This window comes from Lutra lutra, chromosome 4, assembly GCF_902655055.1.
Source record: "Lutra lutra chromosome 4, mLutLut1.2, whole genome shotgun sequence".
Classification (NCBI taxonomy): Eukaryota; Metazoa; Chordata; class Mammalia; order Carnivora; family Mustelidae; genus Lutra; species Lutra lutra.
In genome coordinates, this window is record NC_062281.1 from 21,304,889 (window position 1) to 21,324,668 (window position 19,780).

Genomic DNA, 19,780 nt, shown 5'->3' on the forward strand with positions numbered 1-19,780 from the left:
CATGGACTTCAGAGGAAGTACGGCCTTGCCAACATTATCAGACTTCCAGCCTCCAGGATGCGGAAAGGATAAATCTGTTCTTTTAAGCCTCCCAGCTGGTAGTACCTTGCTATGGCAACCATAGGAGACTACCACCCAGCCATTGTGGAAATAAGTAATTAACCCAATTTTTCATCCTTCCCTGCACACATCCTTGCCCTGGCTTCTGCATGGCCATAGTGTATTTCCTCATGCCGTGACTATTCGATTGGCCCGTGACTTACCTTGACAAATGACAAAGGGGGAGAAGTGAACACGCCCCAACTCTGAGCCAGGCCTTAAAAGTCTTGCATACTGGGGTGCCTGGGTGACTCAGTGGCTTAAGCAGCTAATTCTTGATCTTGACTCAGGTCGTGATCTCAGGGTGGTGAGATGGAGTCCCTCACCGGGTTCCCTGCTCAGCAGGCAGTCTGTTTCCTATTCTCTCTCTCCCTCTCTCTCTGCTTCCCCCCACCAACCCTCCTGTCCAAGCATGTTTTCTGTCTAAAATAAGAATAAGTCAAGAATAAAGTCTCACATGCTTCCTTTTGCCCTCTATTCCTCTGCTGTCACTACGAAAATAGCTGTCCCTCATGTAGCCACTGCCCCTACAGTCTAAGGTAGAGCTACTCCAACCTATCCACGAAATGGAAGCACGAAGTACAGCTGCCCCAGCCTCTTCTCCTTAAGGCAGAGCCACCAACCCAAGCCAAGCCTGAAGCAACATAAACCTTCCTATCCCACCACCCCCACCACCCTAAAAAAATGTCTTGGCATGGACCCGGGTTCTAGACATTGTTCTGCCATGGTGTGACCTGAGCATGCTTTTTCTCTGCCCCAACTGTGAAATGAGAAGGCTCAGATGAACGTGTCTGTAAGTCATTTTTTGAGTTGACTCCAGATGTAGAAATGTCCACCTCTTGCTAGCGTGGAACATGAAAACAAAAACAAAATATAAACTTGAAGTTTCATTGGGGAGAATGTAGACCTAATCTTGACTGGGTGGTATATTCATGTGCTCTTTCAATCAATCACCATTTATAAACACATGATACATGTATTATGTACTTATTACGTGGCAAACAGTACTAGTGGCCCAAACCTCAAAGGCGAGCAAAACCAGAGTCCACCCCTGTCCTCATGGAGCCAGTGGAAGCACTCACATTATTTCCGTGAAACCCGGTCTGAGTCTCCCAGCAAGGGAGCAGAGGGAATGGAGAGGACGCCCACATGCAAGGGGTTTGTTGCAAGAAGCCATTACAAGCCTCAGTGACAGGTTAAGGGAACATGTAATAGAGGGGAATGCCAAATATCTCTTCTCACCCAGGCATTTTGATCTCTATCCCCTTAATAAGATTGCTCAATAGAAGCTTCAGATTAGAATCTCTTGAAGTACTTGAAAAACTTGAAAAAAGGAAAAAAGTGCTAGGGGTGGGAGTCCTACCTCCTGAGATTCTGATTTACTTTGTGAGCATTAAAATCATTATCTTGGGCACCTGGGTGGCTCAGTGGGTTAAAGCCTCTGCCTTCAGCTCGGGTCATGATCTCAGGGTCCTGGGATTGAGTCCCGAATCGGGCTCTCTGCTCATCAGGGAGTCTGCTTCCCCACTCTTTCTCTCTGCCTGCCTCTCTACCTACTTGTGATCTCTGTCAAATAAATTAAAAAAAAATCTTTAAAATCATTATCTTTTAAATGTCCCCACCCCAAAAAATAGGTCTGCTGTGAATAGGACACATCCTGTATCAGTTTCTATTGCTGCATAAGAAATTAAACAAAATAACAAACAGAAAATAAGCAAATTTAGCAGCTTAAAGAAATATTGATTTACTAGCTCACAGTTCTGTAGCTCAGCGGAATGTGTGGGCTCACCTGTGTTCTCTGTTCAGGTTTTACAAGACCTAAATCAAGGTGTCAGGGGGGTTGAATGCTTATCTGAAGCCTCTGGGGGAAGAACCCTTTTCCAGGCTCGTTCAAGTTGTTAGCAGAATCCAGTTCCTTATAACTATAGCACTGAGGCCCCCTTTCCTTTGCTGGCCAACTGCCAGGGGCCACCTGTATCCCTACTCACACGCCTCTCTCTTTAAAGGAGTAACCTATGTGTTGAGTCTTCCTCGTGCCTAGAATCTCTTTGAATTCCTCTTCTGCCCTCCCCTTTTGCTCCCAGTAGAAAATTCTTTCTTGATTGATTAAATTGGGCCCACCCGGATAATCTTCCATTTTTAAGATTTTAACATAATACAATCACAGGAAGAAAGACTCATTACATTCACTGGTTCAGGGGATTTTGGTATGGAATCCTGAGGGTGATTTTTAGAAATTCGGTCTACCATATGTGATCAAGATAAGTGCCAGGCACTTAGTAGGTCCTCAAAGCATACTTGTTAAATGGAATGGAGTCAACTGTCACTTTACTATGGCAAAGAAAGAGAAAGTATAGATGATCAAAAAGTAGCTGATAAATGGGTCATTTACCATGCTTAATTGTATCTAGGCATACATTACTTTTAAAAATTTTTATGGGCGTATCTCTTGCACACACACACACACACACACACACTCTTCCACAAATCAGATATAGATGGCCCAATACCTTCTCACAAACAGTATACATATGTGAAAACACCATGCAGCTCAAGAATCACAACATCCCAGCATCCCAGATGCCCTCATGGGGTTTCTTTCCAGCTACTAACCATTCCCTGTTCTTATATTCCCCTTTCATACACTTAGGGGAACCCCTCTCCTGACTTCTAATGCCATAGATTCATCTTGCCTGGTTTCGGAAATATAAATAAATAAATAAATAAATAAAAATAAATAGGTAGATAGAATCACACAATATATACTTTTGTCTGGCTTTTTTTGTTCAATGTTCTGCCTGTGTGTTGTGGTAGGCAGGCTCTAAGATAATCCTCCATGATCCCACCTCGTAACACTCATGGCCTCCCTTTGAGTAGCTTGCCTCTAACTAATAGAACATGAAAACATCGAGGGGATGGCACTTCTATGATTGGGTAACAAGAGGTTGTGACTTCCATCTTGCTAGCAAACTCTATTTAGCCTTCTTAGCTTGTGTGCTTTGATGAAGCAGGCTTCCCTGTTGGAGAAGCTCTTGTAGCAAAGGAGTGAGGCTGGTCTTGGGCCAACAGCCAGCAAAGGACTGAAGCTCTCCATCCAACAGCCTGAGAGGAAGTGAATTCTAGCTACCACGCGAACTTGAAAGCCTACCTTTCCCAAGTTGAATGTTCATATGATGTTGGCCTACCACCACCTTCACTGAAGCCTGTAAAAGACCATGAAGCAGAAATCCCAGCTCAGCTGTGCCCAGATCTCTGTCCCACAGAAGTTGAGATCATAAATGGGTGTTACTTGAAGCCTCAAATTTGAGGTGATGTGTTACCATCAACAGATGCCTAATGGATCTGGTTTATCTGTGTTGTTGTATATAGTTGTAATTCATTCATTTTCATTACTTTATAGTAGGATTTGGTAAAACTTTTTTCTGTAAGGGACAGACAGGAGATATTTTAGGTGTTCCTGGCCAAAAAGCAAAACTGAAGTTATTATGTAGCTGCTTCTATATAATTTTCACATGTCATTGGGACGCCTGGGTGGCTCAGTTGGTTGGACGACTGCCTTCAGCTCAGGTCACGATCCTGGAGTCCCGGGATCGAGTCCCGCATCGGGCTCCCAGCTCCACGGGGAGTCTGCTTCTCTCTCTGACCTTCTCCTAGCTCATGCTCTCTCTCACTGTCTCTCTCTCAAATAAATAAATAAAATCTTTAAAAAAAAAAAATTTTCACATGTCACAAGATATTCTTTCCCTCCCAACCACTTAAACATGTAAAAACCATACTTAACTCATGAACAAGACACAGAGAGGCAGTACACCATATTGGGTCCATAGGCCATAGTTTGCTAACCTGTACAGTATGGGGTGGTTTGTTTAACCACAATTCATTAATCTATTGTTGATGAACATGTGGGCTGTTTCCAGTTTGTAGCTATGACAAATAATGTAGCCACGAACATTCCTGTATAGGTCTTTTGGAAACATGCATACATCTGCCTGCTACATACCCTCACAAGGGAACTGCTGCATCACAGGATAAGCATTATTTAGCTTAATATGCCAAATGGCTTTCCAAAGTGGTTGTATCGATTTGCCCACCACCAGCAGGATTCATGAGTCCTTGCTGCTCCCCAGTCTTGCCAAGACTTGTATTTTCTGTCTTTTCCTTTTGGTGATTCTAGTGAGAACTGTTTCATCCTATCCCCAGGTGATCAGTCAGAATTGAAAGCCCCAACTTAACTTCTCCTTATCCTTTATTAGGTTAAGCCATGTGATACTGCTCTATTTCTACATTTAAAAAAAAAAAATCAATATTGGCTATTTCTTATGGCTAAACTAATATTTCCTTCACATCTCATTTACATTTATACTAAAAATGAAATTCAAACTAGAATGCACATCAACTGGGAAGGATCTGAAAGATGTGAACTGAAATAGTTTTTAAATTAAAAATGGATTTCAGTGACTTTTACATTTTAGTAATGTAAAACCCAGATCCTTAAAAGCTTGAAGACAGACCAATGCTTTTCATTTTCATTGCACATGAAAATCACCTGTGGGTTTTTAAAATTTAAGTGTCCCTTTCCAAACATTCAGAAATCCAGATTCTGTGAGATTAAGATGAGGTTAAGAATATGTGTTTGTAAAGGGTTAGTGGACCGAGAAGGTCAAGAATCATCACTTTGCTGGTCCCTTGGCTTTCTTTTACAAATGTTTTATCTAAGAAAAGACTTCTATGAGAGGGGATAGAAAGCACCTGGATTTCAGTTCCTTCCAGATGGTTATGAATTAGATTGAAAAAATTATCTTATCCATGGCAAATACCCATTGTGTCTCATTGAACAGGTCTCAGGCTACTTTACCAAGGATGGAAGTTTTGGGTTTGATTTGCACACAGCTTTATGGACACACAGTTAAAATATCACCGATAGCATTTAATAGTTACACACAGGTATTTTTAAAAGCACCCAGACACAGCCACATTACCCAATCATAGTAGGATTAGGCACATACTTAGTGACCAGAAAAACAGTGGTGCATGTACACACTCAAAAACAAAATTATTTTTTTAAAAAAAATTTATGACCGGGACAAAATCTAAGTGGTTATCTTTATGGGAAGAATCAAATCTTTGTACTTGCTTATTTTCCAGAGTAGTTCTTAGAAATATATATAGGGGCGCCTGGGTGGCTCAGTGAGTTAAAGCCTCTGCTTTCGGCTCAGGTCATGATCTCAGGGTCCTGGGATCAGCCCCACATCGGGCTCTCTGCTCAGCAGGGAGCCTGCTTCCTCCTCTCTCTCTGCCTGCCTCTCTGCCTACTTGTGATCTCTATCAAATTAAAAAAAAAAAAGAAAGAGGGACGCCTGGGTGGCTCAGTTGGTTAAGCAGCTGCCTTTGGCTCAGGTCATGATCCCAGCGTCCTAGGATCGAGTCCCACATCGGGCTCCTTGCTCATCAGGGAGCCTGCTTCTCCCTCTGCCTCTGCCTGCCATTCTGTCTGCCTGTGCTTGCTCTCTCTCCCTCTCTCTCTCTGACAAATAAATAAAATCTTAAAAAAAAAGAAATATATATATTTTGGAGTCGGGGAGATTTTATATATATATATATATATATATATATATATATATATATATGCACGGAGGTAGAAGAGCTGGGTGCGGACTGGAAGTGGCGCCATTCGAATTTCCAAGCTCGAGGCCTTTAAAAGACTTACTACAGCCCTGAGTCAGATTTTTCGCCCAAGACCATCCCCTTAGCTCTACCAGCCATAACGCCATCTGCATTTCCGCGTGCAAGAAAAAAAAAAAGTTTGGGAACTTCATTTTTATCAGTGTTTACCAGCTCTGGAATTCTATTGCCTTCCACGTGATTCTTTCTCCTGTCTGCCTACAGCACCCCCGATGCCTGGAGTTAGGACACAGGGTCAGAAGTTGAAAGAACACGCATTCTTAGGCGCTGTTCATGATTAGGCCCTATCACAGACCGTCAATGGGCTTCCAGTCCAAACAAGCTGAAAGCCTCCTAGTTGGGAAGCAAGACAGCTTTCCATCATCAGACATCCTCAGGTGGGATCCGGTTCCTAGGTTTGGTTCCTAACAACCCCTTGAGGATGATGCCCGTTCGGGATTTTTAAGCCATCGCCCACCCATTTTAGGTGTTTATCCACCTACACCACCTGGAAGGTCAGAGGACAGCTCTATCACCTGGCGGTATTCTCCGGGAACTCCGAGAATCCCAGGGCGCTGAGGGAACAACTTTCTATCGCACCTTGTGCAGCGGCTCTCTGGCCCAGAGCGGGGAACCATAGCCAGCTGGTGGATCTGCTCTCCTCACTAAATGGTTAGCCAAACAGCCGGCGAATAAGCCCAGAAGATCCCACCACAGACGCTGCCGCCTCCAGCCCTCCGCACAAGCCCTACCTGGCGCTCACCCACTTGCAATTGCCGGCGAAGTGCTCAATCTCGGGTCTCTATTCAACGCCGAACGGAGCCCAGCGCAGGGCAGCTTGGGAAATGTAGTCCCGGCCACGTCCCGGGATCGCCGGCTTCGCCCACGAGGCCCCCTGAGTAGGGATTATTCTACCTGAGCCGGCTACAGCCAGATCTGCGGTCCTAGTGTGGAGAAGGGGCCGTCCCCCGAGGAGGATTCGGGGTGCTCTCCCGGATCGGAGGGAAGGAGGGAACTACACTTCCCAGTCCGCCCTGCGCGGAGCCGGAGCCGGCAGCCTCGCTTTGCGTGACCGCGGCAGGTTGGTCCTAGAGCAGATGAGCGCAGAATATTTAGGCGAGAGCGCGAGGAGGGGGGAGCGCGGGGCAGGAGGAGTATCTCGGCCGAGAAAATTATGCATGCGTTAGGGAAGCTCTGAGAGAATGGCTGTGGAAGGTAAGGGACGCTTGGGCATTTTAAGCTCCCTCTTAACCCGCGCACCCCATACACACATCCCTGATGAATCCTGGGGAACGTGGGGAGGAGAGGAAAGAGGGTGGTGGCGAGCGGGCCCTTTCTTCCTACACCTCTTGGCACTCACCTGAGCCACGGAAGGCCAGTAGGTGCTTTCTTCAGTTGCTTTGGAAAGACATGTAGGTGCGCAGCACTTTGGGGTTGGAGGCGAAGAGTACCCCTAATGCGACACGGTGTACTGGAAATGGGGGGAAAGCCGGAGAGACCGGCATGAGGTCTCAGCCCCGAGGTGCCCCTTTCGCTGTCCGCTTGCACTGGAGGCGGCTGGGTGGCCACGGAGCTGGGGATACTCGTTTTGCCCCTCACACGTGGGAGAGGACCCCAGCCAGGTGCGTCATCGGGAAGCATGGTCTTCGATTGGGTCCAGGACCCCTGTAGTGCGCACCCGGCAGCGGAGCAGCAGATGTACTCAGAGGGTGGAGGTGACCCTACACCTGTCTCTGTTTATACGACCATCCCGGGGTTAGCAAAGTTTACAGAAAAGAAATGGAATCCGCCAGGAATTAAAAAGAACAACCAGTCCTTTCCATGTGGGTGAATCCTTTTCTTCCAAGACCACCTTCCTCTCTTCTAATATAATTTTAGCCTCTGGCTTTGCAGTTTTGGCTCTATAATACTGTTTCCTCTGAACCTCCTGGGTGAAAGCAGGGGCAGGAGGTTTGTGAGGGATCCCAAGTTTTCCTTTCAGATTCTTGTTCTCTTGGAATAGAGACTTTTTTTGTGGAGGGTAGTTTATGGCGGGGGGACGGGGGGCGGCGGGGGGGTTGGTATGTGGGCCAGATGTGTTTGCGGTGTCAAATTAGAGGTCAAACTGTGCCCGAATGATAAAATGCAATAATCCTGGGACTGAAGGAGAACCTACAGTTCCCCCCAGAGTTATGGCTCCTGAGTGTGGCTCAGGTAAGAGGGGAACTGGGGCAGGAAAAAGAGGGCATGCCTGCCAGTGCATCTGGCTCCTTGCCAAGGGGAAATGAGCCTGTTCCTTGTAGGCTAGAGGCAAGAGGGAACCACAAGGCTTGCTTTCCTCTCCCCTCCCTGCCCCAAGAGAGAGCAATTGAACTACTCCGACTCCTGCTCTCATTGTAATTACTTAACCATCTGAAGTAGTAACAACCCAGTATTTTTCTGTTCAGTACCTTAACTCAAAAAACTGTTGCCTTTGGGCTGAGGTTCAGAGCGCCCTAGATGGCTACTTTTAGTTATATTATATTTACATCTATGGTTTTTATATGTCTGTAACAGACATGGCTTTGAAAAAAAAATAGACAAAGAGGTTTCTAAGTTTTCGCTACTGTGCAAATGTAATATTAAGGTGAGAATCTGGCTTTCTGCATTGTTACAGTTGATGGTAAGTGAAACAAGACTTCAGATGAGTGGAAAAAAGATAAAAAAAAGATAAAGTCCATCCTGAGCTTCAGGCCAAAGTTAGGTTGACCTGCGGTACCCCTTCTGCCTCACCCTTAAGATGACCTTGATTATCCTCTCTTCTCTGCACTTTTCTGTGTTCCCAAGTGAGGGACACTCCCACTGGTTGCCAGTCCAAGGTGTATTTGAAAACCATTTCCTGTTCACTGTAAGAAGTATAAAATTAGTCATATTTCTTGTCTGATGGGTTATTATACGAGCAAAGGCAGACCTTGTGAGAAAACGAGCTTTGGAATGAAGTACACGTAGACTGCAGAGGCTTTTTTTTTTTTTTTTTTTAAATCCTAGAGACTTTTTGGTTCAAGTGCTTGTCTCTGATAAACAGGAGAACCTGAGTTTGAATCACGATGAGGTCTCAACTCCAGGACTGAAGGGAGTTGTTTAAACTTCGACTGCAGAGAGGATTCCCTAGCTCTATTTTTGCAAAGGCCGTTTGCTTAGCCTAGATTGGGCACTTCTTGGCTACTCACCTGATCTTTCAAAAGGGTCAGGAAAACTTTCCAACCCTGTCTCAACCCATTGTTCCCTCTGCTTTCCCAGCTCTCTGCTCTAGTCTGTGAGAGGTACCTTCTGCACTAAATGTCCTTAGTACTGGTGCTTACACCTATTTTAACATTTCCATACTTAATCTCTCACTAGACTATAAGCCCTTTGGGGTTGGGACCTTGTACTTTTTGACTTTATATTCCCAGCCCCTTGCACAATACCTGACCCATAGTATGTTCTCAGTAAATGCTTACGGGATGTATGGGAAATATTTCATGGCCATTTTTGTAACTGACTCCGTAGGTATGCACGGGGCTTTCTTAGGAGCCCATGTGCTGTAAAATAAGGGACTTCGGAGAAATTTGAAGGTAGGGGAGATTTTTTAAAGGAAGCGCCCCTCCAGTTTTTTTGTCCTTGTGCTCGAAGAATCTTTTAGAGCAGGAGTTCTCCTCTGCGGGGTAACAGTCCTCCACGTGTGGGATTGGGATGTTTTAGGGCTGCTGTTGGTATTTTTTTTGTCCATGGGCCAGGGATGCTGTATGTCCCTCCATGCATGGCCATCCCATACAAAGTACACAACCCAAAACCAAGTTAACCAGCGGTGTCCCTAAGTTTGTTAAGAAACACTGATTCAGAGAAGGAATTTGGCCGGAGGAACTGGAATTGGAAATTGGGTACATGTTACTTAACATCTGAACTTTAGTTTCTGCATCTGGGAAAAAAGGACGCACTACTGATAACTTCCCAGGGATGTTGGGAAGATTTAATAAGGGAGAGGGCTTCTGGGGGAATGCTACGAACATAGATCCTCAGTAAATGTTTTTATACTCCCATCCTTCTTAACAAAACAAACAAAAAAACAAAAAGGAAACAAAAACCTTTACTATTTGTCATGTTTTGTATTCTGAATTTTCACTTATTCATACAAGCCTAATTAGCAAAATAGAAGGGTTTTTTTTAATCATGTGTAACCTGTTTAAGTAAGCTTGACCTTGTGTTAAGTGTAACGTGTTAAAAGTAGTAAAAGTGTTAAGAACAAATAGCTCATTCATTTTGTTAAACCTATAGCCTTGAGTTTAAGATGACAAAGAGGTGCCCTTTGTTTTATGGCTACCCTGGGTTATAGTTTCTTCTCTGAAATTAATTACAGTATCTTATTTCTATTCCCTAGCATGGCGGTGAGCCATGCCTCCCCTTTATGGACAGCTGGGCAGCTTAGAGTCCTGCTTTCCAGCCCTAGAGCCCCTGGTCCCCATTCAGGTTGGGATTATGTTTATATCCATTGTCTTTTTTTAAAAAGCCATTGTATTTTAATAAATTACCCCAAATAGCTAGGATAATTAGGGCCACTAGAGAGGAGGTGGCATGCAGAAACCACAGAGTAATCCGTTCTCCATGGACAGCTTGTGTAGATGATTGTGTCCATAGGTGATGTTTAACAGAAATGGATTGCATTGTTACACAAGGAGAGGAAAAAAGTGGACTCATCAGGGACCGTGTTGTATTCATCTCTGTATTTGGGGACTGGTGCTTGGCAATGATTGTTTCCTAAGTGGAGTATAGATGCCCTGAAGCAAGAGAACCGTATTCCTACTCCTTGTTCACATTTCCTTCTCTTCTTGCTTCATCTTCAGAGCTGCATCAGCAGAGTGGGGTGGATAAACATTGGTGCGTCCTGTTTCTACTCCACATCTCATAGACTAGTCTCTCTCATGTGGGATAAAAATGATTTCCAAGTTTGAGCACTCCATCTCCCCAAGGATTTCAAATGGAAGGCAGTGTGCTGTAGATGACAGATCTGCGTTAAGGAATCTGAACTTTCCATCCTAAATGAACACATGGGCTATCAAATGGCCTCGAAGTCATTTAAGGCTCAGGTTTTAGAGTTTTTCCTCCTGTAAAAGAGAAAAATCGAAACAAAACCCTGCCTGTCACCAAGATATTGTAAGGATACATAAGAGCGGCTGTGGGAGAGGGCAAACGAGCTGGTCAAACACACATGGGAAAGAGAAGAAGGTGTCAGTAAAGGCTCTCCACCCCACTTGAATTCAGAACTGAGTCACGGAGACTCGTGATGGAATATGAAAGTGACATCTTTTTTTTTTTTTTAAGATTTTGTTTATTTGTTAGAGAGCATATGTGGGCAGAGCGGCAGGCAGAGGGAGAGGGAGAAGCAGACCCCTTGCTGAGCAGGGAGCCTGATGTGAGGCTCCATCCCAGAACCCTGGGATCATGACCCGAGCCAAAGGCAGCCACTTAACCAACTGAGCCACCCAGGCGCTCCAAAAGTGTCTTCTTTATTTCAAGACTCCATGGGTTTTTGTTTGTTGTGTGGATTTGGATTGGATGAGAAAAGCAGACTTGCTAATCTACTTCCCAAGCAGAGCCCTTGCCCCTCCTAGGAGTTGCTGCCCCTGTAACAGCCTGGGGAGCGGGGAGACCAACGGCTCCTACAGCAGGCAGGTGGGACGCAAAGGGAAGGAGAGAGGCCAGAGCCGCGTGTGCTTTGTTCCTTTCCCTAGACCTGCATGTCAGTAGTTGTCTCCTCTTCTGAACCTAATTACCCGTGAGGGAGTGGAGAGAGACTGGAAGGATCCACATGGTTTTCCCTCCTATGAATCCTGGAGCAAGGAGGGCTCCGAGCTAGCCCACTGGCATTTTTGTAACTACGACTCCTTCTTGAGAACATTGTGTGTGATCCTCTCTGCAACTTGGTGGTCTGGTGCTGTGTGCGGGTAGGCACTGTGCCTTAGGCCGGGCCTGTGGTGGACCCTTCATGAAGCTTGTTGGATGAATGAGGAGAAGAGAATTAATGGGTAGATGATGGATGCTTCTGATTCCCCCAGTAGCCCCTTGGACCCCTGAGTGAACTCCCACCTGTGTTCACCTGCGGAGTAGGAGCCGAAGAAGAAGCAGTGGGCGTGTAGACCCGTTTCCCTGACGGGCCCTTACCTGCGCATCATGATGTTATCTTTGAACTAGCTGCCGCCCCATTCTCTTTCACTTCACTTATCACCAATGGGTCTTTTTTCTTATTTCTTTATTTACCTCCCCCCCCCAAACTTAATTTTGTCCTCTGGGACATAAAATCGGACTTTCCTGTACCAACAACTTCTATGAGTCATGTTGTTTTAAGACCTGAGCACGGTGACCGGAAGCCTGTCATCGAAAATTCCTGCCCAGTGCGAGAAACGGGGCCTCAAGCCCTGCCTGCATGCTTTCCGGGGCCGTGGTTCCTGCCACTCCCCTCGCTTCCTGGGGACCTCTCACCCATCCAGGCAGGGCCTCAGTTTAGTCCTGCTCTTGCATTGCCTGGCCCAGTCCTGTCTTCTGTCTTGCTGTATGTACTCTTAAGCCAGAAGAAACAAGGGCTGGTGCTCCCAAGGGGAGGCTGCGTAGCCGTTTGCTGCCGTAACTGTTCTGTTATGCTGAGTCACGGTACATGCTGTGCTGACCTTCGAGGGAGGGGCAGCCCAGGGTGGGAAGCCGGTGCTTGACCTCCAGGAAAGGTGCCATGTTGTGCATTTGACTAGAAGAAGGGTGGGCAATTGCAGACTCTTTTGCTGGCATTCATATAGGTTTTGTATTTCTGTTCATAGGCAATAGAACACAGTCTGGGTGCGGGGAACTCTACTAGATTTGGGGGGGGGGAGTCTGATCAGGAAGGGAGCTCAGCCCTTTCTGTACCTCCCCGTCATCCCTTTGCTGAAGGCGACCAAGAAGCAGATTAGGTGGAATGACAGAAGTGCTAAGTAGAAGCACAAGCAACCTTACGTGGGAGGTCTGAGAAGAAATGGAGCATTTAGTTCTGAGCCGGATGGGATCGCCTAACCAAGGGAGGAGTGTTCGCGTGAGCTTTCGACCAGGATATTGATGGGTGGGGAATGGCAGAAACGGCATAAAACTGTGGTGCATGTAGAGTACATTCTACCTAATGGACTCCCCCCCCCCCCCCAAAGTCCCAGGATTGTGGTTCTTTAGCCCTTTATGGGCAGGAACGTGAATGAGGATGCTCCTAAGTCATTCCTGGTACATTCCTTTTCCTGTGGGCTCAATTATCTGCTTGGCCAAACCTCAGCACTCCCCACAGCCCAGTTGGATCTTGCATATGGTCCTTCCAAAGGCACAGGAGCAAGCAAGGGAAGCAAGCCGCTCTCTTGTAAATCAAGCTGATTTCTCCCCAGTTTTCTGAAGCGGAATCTAGCAGCACTCCCAGCTCTGAGCTGGCTCCTGAGAGCAAACTTGGCTATATTTAGTCTGGTTTTTCTAAAGTGTGGGTGCAGGAAGCTGCCGGCACAGCTTGCCTCCCCGAGTGACGAGTACGAAGGGGTGGCAACTGTTGGGTGACAGGGGCGGCCGCCTGCCTGCCTTCAGACTCTTTCCAAGGGTGCTGAGGCTGGGAGGAGCCAGCTGCCAAGTTCAGCATTTTGCTCCTCGCCTACCCTTGCTGCTGTGTTGGGTGGTTTTCTTTCAGGAGACAACCAGGTCTGCAGTGACTTGACGGATGTTTGTGATCCTGGGGCGGGAAGCCTCCGCTATGGTTCACGTGGAGAGCTGGGGCCGGAACGGGCTCAGGCCGGCTTGTGTCTCCCCATGAGGGCTGGGGCTGTCTTTAAATGGACAAGCTCTGCAGCGGGACTGGGTGTGAACCCCAGCTCTGCCGAGGACCTGGGTAATTCACTGAGCAGCTCTGAGACCTTTTCACTTATTTAGGAAATGGGAATATTAATAGTAATGACCTCTAGGTACATAAAGAGCATTACATTGGAGGGCCGGTTCTGGTAATTGCTCAGTAAACACTTGGGAATTGTTAGACAACATGAGGGCAATGTTGTCTCCTCCCTGCCTTACTTAAAAGGTATCTGAGTCGTTTTCATGGCCTCATAGTGTAGTGTCCAGTGTTGTAGTAGATGCTCCGTGATGGAAGGTAGGTTTTCTGAGTTGGTAAGACCAACAAAATGTCATTAGTAAAATATGAGGCATTCTCACTTTTTTTTTTTAAAAGATTTTATTTATTTATTTGACAGACAGAGATCACAAGTAGGCAGAGAGGCAGGCAGAGAGAGAGGAGGAAGCAGGCTCCCCGCCGAGCAGAGAGCCTGATGTGGGGCTTGATCCCAGGACCCTGGGATCATGACCTGAGCCAAAGGCAGAGGCTTAACCCACTGAGCCACCCAGGTTCCGGCATTCTCACTTTTAATGTATTATTTGATTATCTGATTCCCTGCAGTAATGAGACTGAAGAGGACGTAAAAGTTATACCAGGAGTATATTCACTAAAAGTTCATCACTTAAATGTCCCCCTCCCGCCCCCAGAAAAACTTTCTTGCCACTTAACAGCTGCTATTTTATCGGCGGGGCTCTGTAATGGTCTGATAATCCCCGAGCCATACGATAAGTAAATTGATTGCAAAGCAGAATTTCAGATCTTGCAAAAGAAAATTTCAGGCACTCCATGAAATTGACATTGGGTCAGAGCTGTATGATTCTATTTGTTTTCCAGAGAAGATATGGCTGGGTTAGGCCACATAACCATTAAAGAAGATCATAAGCTAAGATGGTGATTGATAGGCACCAAAGAACAGTATTAGGGTCATCTAAGGATTAAGAAGATTTTGGTGAATATTGATGCCCTAATATATTTTGGGGAGAAAAAAGGGCCTATATAAATAGGCTCTAAAGGGTCAAATGTAAAATGAAAAATGTTTTGTTCTGATAGAAATCTTATAGAAGTTACATAATAGAAAAATGGATTCTTTTTGTCTAAGAATTAACACACAGTGAAATCATAATTTAAATTTGGTTAAATAGATTTTAAAAACTCTGTTTCTCCTGAGATAAAATATTTGAACTATTTCAGGGTTTTGAAACTAGAGTCCCTATTTCAAATGTTCTCTTTTGTCCTATATTGATAAGTTAAGAAATTTAAAATTTGAGTTATTTAGGTATCATTTACATACTATAGAACGCACCTTTTGTAGCTCTTTGCATTTTGACAAATGTAATGTATTCAGTCTTAACACCATTACAATCATATTTAATTCCTACACCCCAAAATGTTTCCTTGTGCCTCTTTCTAGTTACCTTTCACCCACAGTCCCTGACAACTACTGCCAAGTTCAGTACTTGCACTCCTGTCTTTTTCAGAATGTCCTGTAAATGATATACTATGTTGACATTCAAGTCTGGCTTCTTTTACTCATGCAATGTACTTGAGGTACACCCTTATTGTTGGATGCTTCCATTCAGTCCTTTTCATTACTTAGTAGTAGTCCACTGAATGTACATACCACTGGTTATCCATTCACCAGTCGAAGTACATTTGGGTTGTTTCCAGTTTACATTAAATTTGGAAAACCACTGTAAATAGTTTTTGCGTGAACATGTTTCTCTCGTATAAAGACGTAGGAGTGAGGTTTTTGAGCCCTATAGTAAATGTGTTTTAACTTTATGAGGAACTGCCAAACTGTATTTTAGAGTTATTATGCCTCACATGTAATACTGGGCCAAATTTTCCTCAATTTGGATTTTCTCTGTATTGACAAGTCATTGATAATGAGGATCTCACAAAAATAAGGGAATTACATCAAGGGGTAGAGTTTAGGCATTTGGATAGGGTTAGGAAGAAGTAGCTTTCTGGAGGTGGGCTTTTGGTGCTGCCTTTTATAAGAGTATAGTATGGCTTTGGCAGATATACACCCTTGGTTTCTACATTAGTCCAGATCTCAAGCTTGGATATGGCCTAGAAATGCCACTGGCTTTGTATCCAAAAGCAAGCTGTTAACAAATTCTTAGGTTACTTACTATAGAAGGAACTTTTCTTAAACCCTGGATATTGAGTCCTTGTCAAATAAGGAAAAAAACCCAGATGAGGAAAGGCTTACCTTGGAGAAAGGCAAGAGCGTGAGGAGAGGAAAGGGAAGACCATGTTTGAGTCCACCGAAGAGGAGCCTACCTGGGTGGAGTAGAGCACAAACTTACCTGTCCCTGCAGGAAGTTGGCCTTATTTGCCAAGGGAAGTCATGAATTCCATTTTGTGAAACCTCAGGTTAGCGGACTGTTTCTAGGTGATTGAAATTTTGAGAAGGGGGCCAGAGGCTGGTTTTGCAGCTGTGTGCCATTCTGATTTAGAATTGGGTCTTTCATCAGCTAACCCTTTATGTAGTGGGAGCAATGCTTGTTTCACTTGCAAAGACTGCATTTTATCTGGTCTCAAATAGGGTGTAAGTCCTGACCGCAGAATTGTTTCCAAGCACGAACCATAGTCTTGGAGGTATACTTTGGATGTTCACACACTAGGATTTCCACTAGGATTTTTCCACCAGTCCACGTAATTGTGGCATAGAGTACTTGAATCTGGGATTGCTGCAGAATTACTATATGTGTGTGCATTACATGGGGGTGAAAATGTTGCTAACCTGACTTCAGTAGATGTACTTTGCACTTGATTTTTATCTCAAGTTTGTATTGCCCCTTTGATGACCAGTTACTTATGGTGTAGGAGAGAGCAACCAGTCACCAAGAAGTGGAGGTGGGGTGTCCCAGCTCTTGGCCTTGGTGAGTTAGTAGGTGTGTGTCAGAGCGTCGTGGTGCCCAAGCTCTTGCTTTCTCTCTCTTTTCTGTTTTCTGAGAACAGTTAGCTTTTTGATGTCAGGATGCTTAATACTTTGGTGTGGATGAACTGGGATGGACCATTTGTGTTGGAGTTACTGAAGAAGTGTGTGTGGATATAGCATTTATTTCAGTAGCTTGCAATGTTTTTTACATTCACAAAATTTTTTTTAAAGGTTTTATTTATTTATTTGACAGAGATCACAAGTAGGCAGAGAGGCAGGCAGAGAGAGGAGGAAGCAGGTTCCCCACTGAGCAGAGAGCCCGACGTGGGGCTCCATCCCAGGACTCTGGGATTAAGACCTGATCCTAAGGCAGACGCTTTAACCCACTGAGCCACCCAAGTGCCCCAACATTCACAAATATTTATCAAGCAATTCCTAATGGTTGAGTTTAACAGTCCTCATAATGGCTGGGTAAGCCTCTGAAAAGCAGGTGTACTGGACCTTGACCTCTTTTTAGGTCTTTCTTTCATGATAACATTTTCCTGGGACACTTCATGACACCCGCATTCCTAATCCCCTCCCTTGGGTGTGTTGTTGTTTTGGTAAAACAGATGTGGGGCCCCGAATTAAATATGTGCCCCAAGTCATTCTTACTAAACACATTGGGGAGACACTGAGAGAAGGGCAGGGTTCTTGATTTTCTCTTAGGATCTTAGATTATTAATCCCTTTACAACTGTATGTATAATTTGTGTGTGGACATTATGTGTATTTTTCACTGGGAAAAAGACTGGGGCTTCCACTCTGTTCTCACAGAGGCTAGGGATGAGTAATATAAGCCCTATGAGAACATGCATTTGACTTTTCTGATACATCTTCACCTACAGCTGTGTCTGACACAATGAAGGCACATGATTATTGAGAAAACAAGACAGCTAATGTTATTTTGTGCCTACTTGGAGCGAGGTTCTTGGTGTCTGTTCTAAACATCAGTTTTCATAATGCAGGGGGATGGGTGGTTTTCCCATCCAATAGTTGAGGGAATTTAGGTCCAGAGAAGATATGTAATTTCCCCTAGACCACACAGCTAATTTGTGATAGAACCAGGCTTTGTTGCCAAATTTGCCGTATTTCAGAGTCCTTTTTCACTGTACTATGTTGCTTTCTGGTTCCGTTCTAGTTCAGTAGGTTGGTTCTAGTTTACTAGCTCTCTCCTGGAAATTTTTGCAATTTAAGAAAAGGAACAATACATAGTAAGATAAATCATCACTTATTTGGGCTCTACAATAGGAAAAGCTCGGGTTTGGGGTTAGAATCAGTAATGTGTTTATCTTGTTCCTGCTTTGCACGGTTTTGCTGCTTCTCTCGTAAGGAGCCCCAGGTCTTTAGATTTTAATTGTTGCTGTTTTCGCATGCTGCCTTCCAAGTTCACGTGCATGCCCAGCACAAACTAATGTAAATCTCCGCTTCATTTGGACAGTAAGTATTCAGTGTGCACCTCTGATGGGCTCAGCGCCATGAATGGCCCTGGGCAATATAGGAATCTAAGGCTGTAAACCTTCCGGTCGTGAGACTTACAGTCTAGAGGCTCGAGAGCCGTACTGTGGAAGGTATCCCAGTAGAAGAGGGGTGGATGTGGGCAGGACACGTGGGCAGGGTAGGCTGTGTGGGAGCTCTGCACTCCGAATCAGGGGAGCTGCCCCACCCACAGCAATGGCCCACCCACGGCCCTGGACTCCCCTGGAGAAGTCATCATAGTTTTAAAGAAAAGCATGAATGAACTACTGCAGAAGGCTTGGTCATAACCTGAAGAAATTGAAAAGCAAGCTGAGGTAATCAAAGCCAAGGAAGAGATGCGAGAAATATTTTGCAGGGGGAAAGGATGCTAGGATTGGGGATCGTTTCCTTACAGGGTGTGGCAGACACGTAATTGCTCCCAACTCTACAGCCCTGCAAAAAAATAAAGCCTAACTTCTTAGTAGCCAGAGCCCTTCCCAGACTGCTAGGGCCTTCCTGCTCTAGGCGGATTTCCCTCCCTTCTCCCCTAGGAATCGGTGCTGACAGTCCCTGGAGCTCAGCGATCAGCTGTGTGCTGGCTTGCTGTGCATCTGGAATCCTCCCCCGCCCATCTTTATTCTTCTCTCACCGCACGTGCCTTTCTCCCACGGGTTCATGTGGTGTCCTTCTCCCATCCTCTCGTGCACGTGTCTACAGCAAGAGGACAGGTGGGTGAGAGATGGAGATCTTCCTGTATGAGAAGAGCATGTCTGCTAGGCAATTACAGTGTGGAAGGGATAGGATGAGAAGCTGAAGGAGACAGAAGCAGCCAGTGGTAGTAGGAAGCCATGTCAGAATGGAGCACCAGCATCATGTGATCGAGGTGTGCCCTGGGAAGTGTCCATGGGTTTGGCAGTAGTAAGAGCTATTCTAATGAAATGGGGAAGCGGATCCATATTATAATAGTACACGGATTAAACGGGTGATGAGGATGCTACTCTTTACACAAATCATTGATGTGCAGTGAAGGGAGAGATAGTCATATAAAGAGAGCGACTGAGATTAAAGGAGTTGTAAACATGGTGAGAAGACCTATAAGGAGGAAGATGGAGACCCTGACCTAGATGGGAAACAAATTCAAAGGAAGCTTTTCCTTTCTTTTCTATTCTTTTCTTTATTTATTTGAGAAAGAGAGCACTAGATGGGGAGGGTCAGAGCGAGAAGCAGACTTCCCGTCGAGCAGGGAACCTGATGTGGGACTCGATTGTGGGACTCAGTCCTGGGACTCTAGGATCATGACCTGAGCCAAAGGCAGTTGCCCAACTAACTGAGCCACCCAGGCACTCTTTTGTTGTTGTTTTTGTTTTTGTTTAAGCTAGAAATATTTGAGAGTTTGTAGATGATGTGTGTGAACTGACCCAGTGGCTAGAGAGAATTTGCAGTTACAAAAAAGGGAAAACTGGGAGAGCAAGGAGCATCAAGAGTTTAGATGTATTACCTCCTGGGGAAGGTATTTTTTTCTGGAAGGGATGGGTGGTGCTGGTGCACATGAGTGTTATAACTAAAATATTGAACGATCAAGAAATACTAATGCCTATTCTATGTGCTAGGCACTGTCCTGACTGTTTATCCTATATTAACTCATTCCCCTTCACATCAGTCCTATGTGGTAGGTACCAGTATCCTCTCTATTTACAGATAGTGAAAGAAGCACAGAGAGAGGTTAAGCAACTTGCCCATGGTCGCTCAGCTGGTCATGGTAGA

At 45.2% G+C, this 19,780-nt stretch overlaps 1 protein-coding gene across 9 annotated transcripts in view; it reads left to right on the top strand.

Moving 5' to 3' along the window:
- The first annotated feature begins 6,828 nt into the window (after positions 1-6,828).
- The window catches only part of SAMD12 (sterile alpha motif domain containing 12), a 390,950-nt gene continuing 377,998 nt past the window's right edge, over positions 6,829-19,780 (top strand). For 3 of the 9 annotated variants that reach the window (XM_047728616.1, XM_047728618.1, XM_047728619.1), the window contains exons 1-2: positions 6,860-6,975; positions 18,568-18,744. In XM_047728616.1, the coding sequence (XP_047584572.1) occupies positions 6,963-6,975; positions 18,568-18,744 (190 nt within the window). In that variant the 5' untranslated portion in view covers positions 6,860-6,962. Of the gene's footprint in view, positions 6,976-18,567; positions 18,745-19,780 lie in introns of all 9 variants that reach the window. The other 6 variants (XM_047728611.1, XM_047728612.1, XM_047728614.1 and 3 more) reach the window with 4 other exon arrangements.